The sequence below is a fragment of the Adiantum capillus-veneris genome, chromosome 2, assembly GCF_014529385.1.
Source record: "Adiantum capillus-veneris isolate H3 chromosome 2, ASM1452938v2, whole genome shotgun sequence".
Taxonomy (NCBI): domain Eukaryota; kingdom Viridiplantae; phylum Streptophyta; class Polypodiopsida; order Polypodiales; family Pteridaceae; genus Adiantum; species Adiantum capillus-veneris.
The window spans coordinates 121607326-121619046 of record NC_140932.1 but is presented as its reverse complement, the minus strand read 5'-3'; the positions used below and the strand labels follow the sequence as shown (position 1 = coordinate 121619046).

General features: G+C 42.6%; 1 protein-coding gene across 2 annotated transcripts in view; it reads left to right on the top strand.

Annotated features, from left to right (window-relative positions):
- Positions 1-1382: 1382 nt before the first annotated feature.
- LOC147463502 (uncharacterized) overlaps positions 1383-11721 on the top strand; it is a 69260-nt gene continuing 58921 nt past the window's right edge. For both annotated transcript variants that reach the window (XM_086489312.1, XM_086489321.1), the window contains exons 1-11: positions 1383-3873; positions 3979-4047; positions 4134-4347; positions 4450-4528; positions 4606-4681; positions 4766-4825; positions 4903-4955; positions 5037-5218; positions 9061-9280; positions 9472-9529; positions 9612-9668. In XM_086489312.1, coding sequence (XP_086345438.1) covers positions 1975-3873; positions 3979-4047; positions 4134-4347; positions 4450-4528; positions 4606-4681; positions 4766-4825; positions 4903-4955; positions 5037-5218; positions 9061-9280; positions 9472-9529; positions 9612-9668 — 2967 coding nt within the window. In that variant the 5' untranslated portion in view covers positions 1383-1974. The remainder of the gene's footprint in view (positions 3874-3978; positions 4048-4133; positions 4348-4449; positions 4529-4605; positions 4682-4765; positions 4826-4902; positions 4956-5036; positions 5219-9060; positions 9281-9471; positions 9530-9611; positions 9669-11721) is intronic.

Here is an 11721-nt window from a genome sequence, read left to right as displayed (position 1 = left end):
TGTTTAGGGTTTGAGGAGGAGGACTATACCATGGAATCTTGAAGAACACCATCTTCTTGATTCAAGCAAGGCTCCACAAGAGCACAAACATGTATTGTAACAAAGCTCTCTTTTGAGAGGATTATAATACACATCCTTTTGGAGGGGGGATTGGCTTCAAGCAAATCCGATCCTCATTGAGTTGTCAATCTTAATTGGGTATTCTCTTTGAATTATGTGCATGATTATAGTGTTTTTAATGTGTATTTGTGTAAAGAAATCAGCCCGACACAACCTATATTGTCCTTGCTATCTTTCTCTTAAGGGAAAACTCTCTCCTTTTATAGTTAAATTCCGTTGAATCTAAAAGTAAGTATTAGATTCCCTAGACACACATTAGAAACAAAATTTTCATATTTGAGAGTGAGATAAATAGCTTACCCCCTTTCCTGCAGAATGATCATAGCAATACTTTTTGTAATTGAAACTAATTCTTTTGAGGTTGGGTTCTCTCTTGATTTTGATTTCTCGTAAAAGTAGATGAAGTCTAGCAATATATTAGTATCCTTAAGCCATTGTTTCAAGCATAGGCTTCTGGAAGGGTCAATCAAACCTTTGCAACTAAAGGAGAGGCCTGCAATTTTGGGGCGCTTCATTTCTTAATATCCTTGGAGGGTTTTGCCAGGAAGATTGAGGCCTTGTCAAGATCTGTAGACTTCTCTCTTTTCCTCTTAGACGTGCTTCCTTCGAGATGAGGTAGAGCTTCTTCCTCAACTTGAGTCATAAGGATGTCAACATAGTTTTTTTTGGAGAAGCAGCTATCTATATTTTGGTATATGCATCTACCCTTTCAACATCCTATGTGGATTCCATGTTGATGCCATTAGGTTCTTGTAACGGGGGTAATGACCATATCTCGCTCACTATCAGAAGATCTACCCTTTCAACATCCTATGTGGATTCCATGTTGATGCCGTTAGGTTCTTGTAATGGGGGTAATGACCCTCACCATCAAAAGATCTTGTCAGATGATAGCCCTCTAGTTTTGTCATGGGGCTTGAACAATTAGGTGAAGTGGAGCACGAGAGCGTCTGCTTGGGGTATCGTTATTGTGGATAGGTTCCTGCTCTCTTTGAACATTGTTTAGTTTATTGGGATCTGATTTAGAAGCTTGTTCAGAGGATTCATCCTTTGCGGGATCCACTTCCTCTTTTGGTTCATTATAAGGATCAAAGACCTCTTCTAACAAAGCATCAAATCTGTTACTACTCTTTGTTGGAGGAGCTCTATTACTTCTTGAAGATGTGGCACAGTTCCATCTAGGCACCTGTTAAGATTGCTGCTTATCCTCACCACTTTTTCTAGATGTTCCAAGAGTCATTCTTTGTGGCAAATTTCAAAACAGGGTTTTTGAGTGGAACCCAAAGGAGGGAAAATTACAAAGGCACCTTCACCCTGGCCAATGTTTTGCTTCATGCGCGCGGCAATTGGGCATTTTCAAGCTGAGTATCGCCTTCACAGCAAAGATTGAGTATCGCCTTCACAGCAATCACAAGCCTGCATCGATAATGGACACATGAGCGCCTGCTCTTCAATGCCTAATGCTTCCTAGACATCGTCCTAGTTTTGCAGCAAGTATGGCACATTGCTAGAATTCTATACAAAGGTGCTGCTCTCGCAACAGCACCATATTCACTAGTAATTGAATAGCTCGCGTTTTGTTGTTCCACAAGCTGAGAGTTTCTAAAGCAAGAGGGCGACCCATTTCCGGCCTTTTTTCTGGAGTCCGATCAGTTGCGGTCATTCTTCAACAGGCCCCTGAATCATATATTCCATTGAAGTAGTATAAGTCTTGTTGTAGAGAATTCATCTCTGCATATTCTTAAGTCGGTTTTTCACGAGCATAGAGTTATTGGCTCTCCTAGCAGAAACCTTTATTCACAGTTAATAGCATGTGTGGCTTGATTTGAGCACAACGAAAAAGGAAGAAGCCTCATGGCTTCTGAAGTGGGTCAGTACAATCTTAAAAGTGCAAGCAATGGCAGCAGAAGCCCCAGAGTAAGCCTGGACCTCACTGGTAGCATTAAATTAGAAGGGACTAGAGAGAATTCTTTCATAGAAGGAAAAAACCCTTCGTCATTGAAGCGGAAAGCTGGCACGGAAGGTTTTGCAGTGAGTCCATTGGCTGAAGGCTTTCCTAAAAGACATAAATTAAGCAATGGTGCGAACTATGATAAGTCAACTGTGGCTGTTTGCCCACTTGCGGTGGATATGAATTTAAATGGTGTTTGTTCTACAAGACCAAGCGAGTTCACCTTCCAGAAGGTCAGTCTGACTTCACTTATTGAGCCCACATTGCAAGAATGTGTTGAAACCTTTGAAGGAAAGGAGATCCATGGTTCTTGTCAAGTGAGCAATACACATTCAATGTCAAAGGCTTCAAGAGCACCTTTGGAAGTTTATGTGCACGGTATCAGACAGCCTCAACCATCTGGTTTTGGTGTTGATCCCAGCATATTCTCCAAAAATTGCTCACCTGATTTGAGTGCCCCTCTCAAGAATGAGGTACTGCTTGTGGGTGATAATGCTAGTTATACTGGTGTGTTAAAGCATGGGAACAAGGCCCTGTCAGAATTACATGAGCAGCCATCCCCTACAAGTTGGTCACAAGAATGTTTCGTGCGACAAAAGAAGTCATCAAATGCAGCGTGGAATATCAGTGATATCGGGGCATCATGCATAGAGTCTTGTATTAAAGGAACTGCTAAAGGGCTGGGTATGGATGTCAGTAACATTTGCTCAAGTCAAGCGGTTCAAACAGCAGATTTGCGTTCTGCAAATGACGATGATGGCATTGTCAAGCTAGAAAGAGAGGAGGAGTTGGCCAAGAACTCATTTTTGTCAAATGGAAGGGTAGGGACTTCAGGACTAATCACAGGAAGAACCCCCTGTATTACTAGGCTCTTTGAATGTTTGGATCCTTTGCAAGGTAGCACTCACCAGATGGCTACTGTGGGTTCCAACCCAAGGGGCTTCTCATTTCAGCGATTAATCAGCGGGGACATCACTGGGCTTGAACATGAATTTCAAGAGAACAGTGATGAAGATTGTGACACTGAGGATGTGTACGTAATGGAGCAGCCTGATTATGATGACAGCGATATGTACTCCACTGTGTGCACTCCTTCTATGCATACATTTTCTCCAAGCTTGGAGCTTGGTGTGGAAACGCCGGAATGGGAATCCCTGCATTCAGATGATCTGTATCACTGCTACAAGGGTGGTCCACCTGACTCACCCTTAGGAAGAGGTGAAAGTGTGGAGCTGGACTCAGACATTAGTGAAGTACCCCTGCCCGTGGAAGAAAGCGCAGCCTGCAGCAGGAAACATGAAATTCATGGAAGCCCTTGCTTACAGCCAAAGGTAGATGCAGGTTGCCAGCCTACATTTTCTGATTCTTCCAATGACCTTTACACTGAATTAAATGCTTGTCAAAGCAGACAGAAAATGCGGCATGACATTCCTTGCTTGGATTCATCCATGGATGTTTATAGACCAATATTGCCAGATGCTTCATCTTCGGAAGAATACACCTACTCCTACAGCCAGCATCAGTACCCTGGAAGCCCTTGTATGCACCCAGTTTCAAAAATGGACCAGCAATTGTCTAGTGATGTGTCAGAAGACCTATCTTTGTGTCCCATACCACACGACACTCCTTGCTTAAATAGGCTAAGATATGAAACTGCTACTTCAGGCCCACAATGCAATCAGGGATGGCCAGTTCGTGCTGAAGAAGATAAACTGGTGGATATTCCTGGTACTGCTAAAGCAGTTCTATCATCTGGTTTACTTGATGGGCACCCAGTCTCTTACCATGCCAAAGGAGGGGGAGTAAGTGAAGTTTTTTCGTTTTTAATAATTGTCCAGCAGAAAATTATTTTTTTGTAATTGTATTGTGTGTTAGGTGGTGATCTATTTCTACACTGTTATTTGTAGGTTTTGCTTACTGGGACAGTAAAAAATGGTGGAATCTTGTGCAACTGCCGACTTTGCAAAGGCAAAACTGTATAGAACCTTATTTTAACCAATCAAGTCTGGCTTAGCAAATCTGCCCTATTTTCTTCTAATTATTTTTGCTTGTCAACATGAAGGTGGTCAATGTTTCTTGCTTTGAGAAGCATGCCGGAAGCACTGCACGGCATCCCAGTGAGAATATATTTTTCGAGAATGGCAAGTCTTTGCATGATATTCTGAGGGCTGGTTGGCATTCTAGCTATGGGAAATCTGCATATCCTGTGCGAAGTGCTGTGAAAGACAACAAAAGTGTCGAGATCGATAATAAAGATATCATTGGTTGCAATTCAGGTTGAAATGACAAGTTAATGATTAATGTTTGACTTTGTGCACTATCTTGACGATTTCAATGGATACCAAATCTGAATATCTTGGTGTTTTGAGCTTGCACAGTCACACCAAGCCATCACAAGCCTCGATCTGATGTCAATGCATCCAAGATCTTGCAGACGCTCCCAACCTCCCAACGAAGGTTATTTGTACTATATTATATGCATGATTTTTGAATATGTCGCAGCCATCAACCTTCCTACTATACTCAATGGTCAGGGATTTGAAGAAATTGCTCTTTTTGCCGGGAGGTTTGCCAGATGGGACTGAAGTTGCTTACTACATAAAAGGACAGGTTTTGAGAACATTCAAATTTAGATCCTTCTTTGTATTGAAAGCATGATTGTGAGGCACTTTTTTATGAGTTTGTGATGTGTAGCGAATTTTGACGGGTACAAAGATGGGTCATGGAATCCATTGTAGCTGCTGCAATGAAGTGGTATTTACTAATTTCTAAAGACTATATCCTGGACCATTACGCTGTCTGTATTTATAGTTTGCACTTTTGTGATGCAGATAAGCTGCTCACTGTTTGAAGCTCATGCTGGCTGGGGATCACGCCGGAATCCGTAAGTGTGGTTGGACTACATTAATTTGTAGAGTATACAGGTCAGACAAACAGTAATATGGATGTTTTTTAATGGCTGCAGGTATCAGTGTATCTTTCTGTCTGATGGACAGTCTCTACACAAATATGCCCAGTCACTTGTACTTAAATTGCAAGAGAACTCTGCTGTTGACATTTCTAGAGAGAATGACGATCTTTGTGGTGAATGTGGGGATGGAGGAGACCTAGTTCTTTGTGATGCGTGTCCAGGAGCTTATCATACAGGCAAAAACCTTTTCTGAAACTTATGTTTATGTCTTTAAACATGTTACCTACCTGCATTAGGGGCTAAAAGGAATGCAAATTACTGATGAAAAAACTATCAGAACAGAGGGAAAGCTTTTCCTGGTTAAAAAAAATTTGGAGTGGAAAACTGGATGATCATGGGAAGTGCGGTAAGTCTGTGTCTGGACGGGTGGCCTGTAGGTTTGACATCTGCAGAATGTAGCAGCCTGTACCCATTTTTAACTCACTGATTAGCCTTAAGTAGATGAGTACCTCAGTCTTCAGGTTTTGATCCTTGATGATGTGGCCCCTACATAAACTTGGCCAGCTAGGAGTGGCTATAGTTTTCATGAGTATGACGATGCAGCTTGGAATTGAGAGCGTTTCTAAAGATTCAGGTAGATGCATAAATTGTGGTAAATATCTCCTAGAGATGGGAGCTACACATGGGTTAGCCATGGCATAGCTAGATGGCCATTATAAGGTGGATTTACATGTTACTCACATTGGCATGGTGCAACACAGGAGATTACATACTCACCCAGTTTGCTCTTATCCCACGTATTCGACAGCTCTCTGTTTCAGCGAGACCTATTGGAGCTGCTGCAGATCATGCATCATTATCTTTCATATGGACTGCCGCTATACTCACACGGCCATGGACGACTAGCACAAAATGTTCTTACCCCAGATATGAGTTTTCTAGAGAGACAAATGAGGTCTACACTTTTGAGATCATTGGATTGCTAGTAGAGGTGGATTCCCATGCAGCATTTGGCATTAACAGAGCTTGCACACCAGCTCACAAACGCTATTCATGCAGCTGCAGTTATAGCCCTTCCCCTCTATTGTTATGGTACAAGGACACGGCAGTGGCACTGTGCCTCATAATAGTTGGTATGATTATTATTGTTGAAAGACCAGGCCCAAATTAGGGAGATAGGTAGTGACAGGGGATATCACACATCGACAAGCATAGATTATCTCGGGACTCCTTGAGAGGCGAAAGAAAGACTACTTCTCCCCACCCTTTTTAGAAATAGTAACTTTGAATTTCTAGGAGGAGGTGGAAGAGTCCAAAGTATGGGAGTATGAACGTGGAGTTGTAGCCTCGTTTTGGATTTTTGAAGAGGGATATGAATGTTCTAGGCCCTCATGCCATCCACATGCCTTTCTATCCACTTTGCCTCCTGTTCCCACCCATTATAAGCCGTATTTTGTTGTTTTGAGTCTTGTAGAATTCTTGTGAGATCTTAGGAGAATTTTCTATGCACTTAAATAGTGGCATTCATCTTTTGGCACTTCCTTCGCCATGAGTTCACTTCCTTACATGCCTCATTGTTCTTCGACATGTGCTTTTTTGTTCTCTCTCTCTCTCTCTCTCTCTCTCTCTCTCTCTCTCGTTTAGTCATTTCTAGAGAGAAAAAGGCCATGGTAAAGTCTCAAATTCATCAAAATTAAATTATGATGACACAACCCCATGTATTATCGTTTTTGTGCACATGCAGAGTTTGCTAGTGTTTTGGGTCTCTCCCCAACGTTTTTCTTTCTCTAGTAGTGTTTGCTATTGGTAGTGTATGCATACTATAATATTTTCCATACTTCTACAAGAAAGGCATAGGCAAGACACTTGGGAAGATCATTGCTGCTGATGAGTACAGTAGAGACCTTAAAGAATAAGATTAAGGAAACTATATACATCACACAAAAGAGGCAGAAGGTTGTTGGTGATAAGCATAGAAAAGCCTTGACCTTTAAAGAAAATGATTGGGTATTGGTTAAGTTTCTCAAAGTACGTTTTAAGCCATACCACAGACAAGGGGAGACACGGATGCCCATGTCATCAGAAATATTATGCTAAGCTAGCAAAAAGATATTATGGCCCATTTCAAATTCTTAAGCCCATTAACGAATCGGCTTACAAGTTAAGGTTACCTAGCATATGGCTCATTTATGATGCCTTAGAGAGATGCGGACGGGGGAGAGTTTGTGGTGAACAAAGTGATCACACTCTCACTTGCGGGCACCTATTTATAAATGGAATGCTCAACCGCCCTTGATGCTGCTTAACCGCCTCAAGGGAAAGCTTCTTCCCAATAAACTTCCGGCGGGGAAGCTTAACCGCCCTTGATGCTTAACCATCTCAAGGGGAAGCTTTGAACCACCCTTGATGCTTAACTGTCTCAAGGGGAAGCTTCTGAAGAATCTTCCTGTGGGGAAGCTTAACTGCTCTTGATGCTTAGCCGCCTCAAGGGGAAGCTTCCCAAAAAACTTCTTGCAGGGAAGCTTAACTGCCCTTGATGCTTAACTGTCTCAAGGAGAAGCTTCTCAAGAAACCTCTGTGGGGAAGCTTAACCACCCTTGGTGCTTAGCCGCCTCAAGGGGCAGCTTCCCAAGAAATTTCCCAATTATGGGGTGATGTTCATAGTCCACACACGAGAATCTGTGCAAATATAATCGAAAAAATTTTACTAGACTCCCACCACCGGCTTGCATGGACCTCCCCTGCCCTCTTATCTTGCTAGTAGCGTCCAATACCGCCCTATGCAAGAGTGGGAGGACTTGTTAGGCTGGACCATCCTAGTCCCATGAGCTCTAATGGTTTTGTGCATGTCGTCATGCCAATCATCAAATGTCGAAAAGTAGAATGACGCTTTGATACCAATGTTAGTCCCTTGTTGGATTTATCATGCAACATGACATGACACAACCATACTCACGCATAACAAGCGTAGAGAGCGGACATTAGGCTCACCTCCCAGCCATAGAGCCAATACGGGCTCACTCCTGAGCCTAGGAACTTGGAGCTAACGGGCCAGCCCTACCACAAGGGCCTGTGTCTCATACCACCAAGTCCACACCAAGCGGGTGTGTGGGTAGGGCTACCAAGAGCCTAGAGTCCAAGTGCATTGATCACACAAGATGGCTTACAAATAAGCCCAAGGTCCTATTTATAGGATTCCTTAACCGCCCTAACCATAGGGCCCTGTTCACACTTGACCGGACATAGCTTAGGCACCCAGCCTGATGTTTGGGGACATAACAGGAGGCTATGAAAGTAGAAAGTGAACAGACCTTTTGAAAAAGGTCTGTAATACATAACTACATTGATGGGTAGGTGGGTGGGGTAACAGAGAGATAGGCTACTCTACTAGTTCATTATTTGAATATAATTTTAGCTTTCTTTGCCTTAGTCTTTTGTATTGGACATTTGGATCATATGATGTAATTCTATGGTCTCATAGGTCTTTTGAAGATGTAAATAAGCATTTCATTTCATTCAATTCAAGGAACACTACTCCTGATTCTTTCTAGGAGTTTTCCACGTGTCTGCTTGGTCAATGCATCAAGCTCTCTGGCTGTAACCCATCATATCTTTGCCTCCCCCGAATAAAAGAAGCACTAAGAAGCTTGAAATATCTCTTTTGATGTAAGGGCCTTACCACTTATCAAATATGTGCCAACCCCACCTAGTCTTTGCTTGCTGGATGTAGGACTCTTTTACCCCAACCCAAGTCCCTTTAGTAGACTATATAGCATCATATTACAAGGTGTACATGATTTCTTGTCCCTATTTTACTTTGCTGAGAGATTTCTGTCGAAAATATGGATTTACCTTTATTAGTCAAGGAAATCAGAAGGCAAGCAAATGGTACAATGTCAGTGAGCTTAGGGGCGAATTTGGAAATCAGATTGCTGAAGCCTCGGAAAGAAGGAGGTGGTTTGTCAGTAGTGTAAATAAAGAGGTGGCAGTGACTATCTTCAGACAGCTAGGTTTCTTTTTATGAATGAAAGCAATATATTGTAGCTGCCTTCACATCTTTTTGATTATATTTTTGCAGAATGCCTTGGACTTGCAACTATTCCAGAGGGGAAATGGTTTTGTCCTCTTTGTGAGGACAAAGTTGAGCATGCTAGAGATGATAGAAAGCACGTGGGGGAGAAAAGTGTGCAACCATGTGGGCGGAGGCTATGTACAATCACGAGAAGAAAGGGTTTGGAACGCTGTCAACGAATAGTCAAGGCATCAGAAAATTCCATTGGGGGCTGTGTAATCTGCAAGTAAGCCACTTCTCTATTCTGGCCTTGAAACTCTTTTCAACTTAGTTAGGTGCGGTTCTCTAAAACTTTCAAGTTTCAACCTCTTCTTTGTGCATGACATAGAGTCAGAATGCATCTTCTTACTCACTTATTAAGTCAATTATAGTTGGCTTCAGATCAATGCGTTCATTTGGCTCATGCAATAACTGCAGGAATGGAGATTTTTTGAAAGCGGGATTTGGTGCCAAGACTGTTTTGCTCTGTGATCAAGTATGTGGTAATCATGGTCTGCTCTTTTATTTATACCATTCATTGATATCGGCCTTATGATATGTTGATCATTCTTGTCCAGTGTGAAAGAGAGTTCCATGTCGGCTGTCTGAAGGAAAAGAATATAGTGGACTTGCAGGTATGTTGATTCCTGTCTTTCTTGTGTATAGACAACAGAACTCTGGCCGAGAATTTAATTTTAATGCGATGAATGAGATATTGCAAGATAGGCACACGTCTTCCTCAATCTTGTATCTAGTTTTTCTCCTCATAGGTCCTGACCCTTTTTAGAAGTTGTCTTTTTCTTATAACTAATGTTCAATTATCATGAGGATGTGGGAATGAAATTCTCTAGTCTCAGCATGGATCATTCATTTACAAAGATGATTAAATGAAACCATGGAGGAATTTTGCAACAATGAAGACACTCAGTTGTTCTCATGTATTTGATTATCCACAGAAAGTGATGGTGTTCTGGCTTGCCAAACATGTCATAAAGCATGATGAAGCAACATCCTTTCGTATTCTATTGTGTAAATGGCCCTTGCTTGTTGTGACTATGACCTATGAGTCATATACCCTAAGGTCATAGTGCATCTTTTATGCATCCTGAAGGCCAAAGAGCCTTTTGTATTTTCCATGTTCGAAATTTGCATCATACCACGATGATGCAATTTTCTGGAGTTAGGCCATCAGGGAACGGACATCCTGATGCGTCATGTGATGGGCGACACAAAGCATCGCTAAGGAGTTGTTCTGTAAGTACGATGGATGAGAGACCAAGCAGTGGATATTTCTCGATGTGTCACATGATGGGTGACGAGCATTGGTTAGGAAAATACTCCACGGTCTGAGCAGGAAATCTGGACTAAGGATGAGATACGCATAAGCACTTCAATGAAGACGGGTTTTGAGTAGCTTTGAGAAAATGCAGTTGCTTTCTGAAAAGCGAGGTGCTTTACGAGAAAGCAGATGCTTTCCTATGAAGGAGTCTATGTTGGCATTGCATTTGTCCATGAGATTGCATCCAGGTGGATGTGTTTGTGCTAGCATAATTTTCAGCTTATAAGTTTTTCTTGACTTTTTAACAGGTTTAGACCATTTTTAAAATTGTCCGCCTGTCCACATAATAAGTGGACAGTCATCTGCTAAAAAAATGGCCAAAATCTGGGTGCCCCTTTCATGTTGCTACTTCTGGCAGCAAGCGACCTCTTTCTTTCTCTTTATAGCAGTGGACAGCCACCGTCCCCTATTTTCAGCCCTGGGGAAAGCAAGGCGCCCCCAAATCAGCCCCCTATTCTTGCCGGCCAAGAGTGCCTATGAAAGCTGATCCCATTTCCCGAGTTTTGGTAGTTTTTGCAAGGTGCCCAAGCTAAGGTTGGAGCACGAGGAGACTCTTTCATGACGGTTCTACGAGTTCATGCGACGAGTTTGCAAACAGAGGTTGCTTTCCATCTTGAAAGCAACTGGTGATGATCTGTGCCTGAGTTTTATAAAAGTTAGGTACTGTGTTTGTGTTTTGTAGGTACACTACCTTCGAGATATGAGCAGGTGAACCTTGGCAAGACCAAAGTTATGGTGTTCAACACCACAGCACAATGGGTCGGGGGATTTGCACCAACCTTCACGTATGGTCAAGAGATTGTTGAGTATACAGACGCATACACTTACCTGGGAGTGGTCTTCTGTGGTCCAAAGTTCTCCTTGAGGAGAGCAACAGAGATCAGATTGACGAGAGCATGTGCAGCTTTAGGGAGGATGGTGGATCTGGCATCAACCTGATGCCCGAGTTCACTATGGTAGCTCTAGGTCTACAGCCTACTCGCCCTGTTCCTTTCATAGTTACATTGGCCGACTAGAGGACGGTCTACCCAGTGGGCATAGTGGACAATGTGCCTCTGCAGGTACAAGACTTTACTTTTAACTTGGATTTTGCTGTGGTTCGTCTTCCCCAGGTTGAGGGCGGATGTCCCTTGCTCATTGGAAGACCATGGCTTCGACATACTAAAGCACTTCATGATTGGGGAAATGATGCCATGTGGATACATACTTCTGCTCCCCGATGGAACCCATTCTCTTAGAAGGAGGTATGGATCCCGTGGTGCAGCAAGTTTCTTTGTCAATGGAAACCAACCCTGAACAAGAACAACCTACTACACCTGAAGGGTCAGACGAAGATTTGCTGGAGTGGT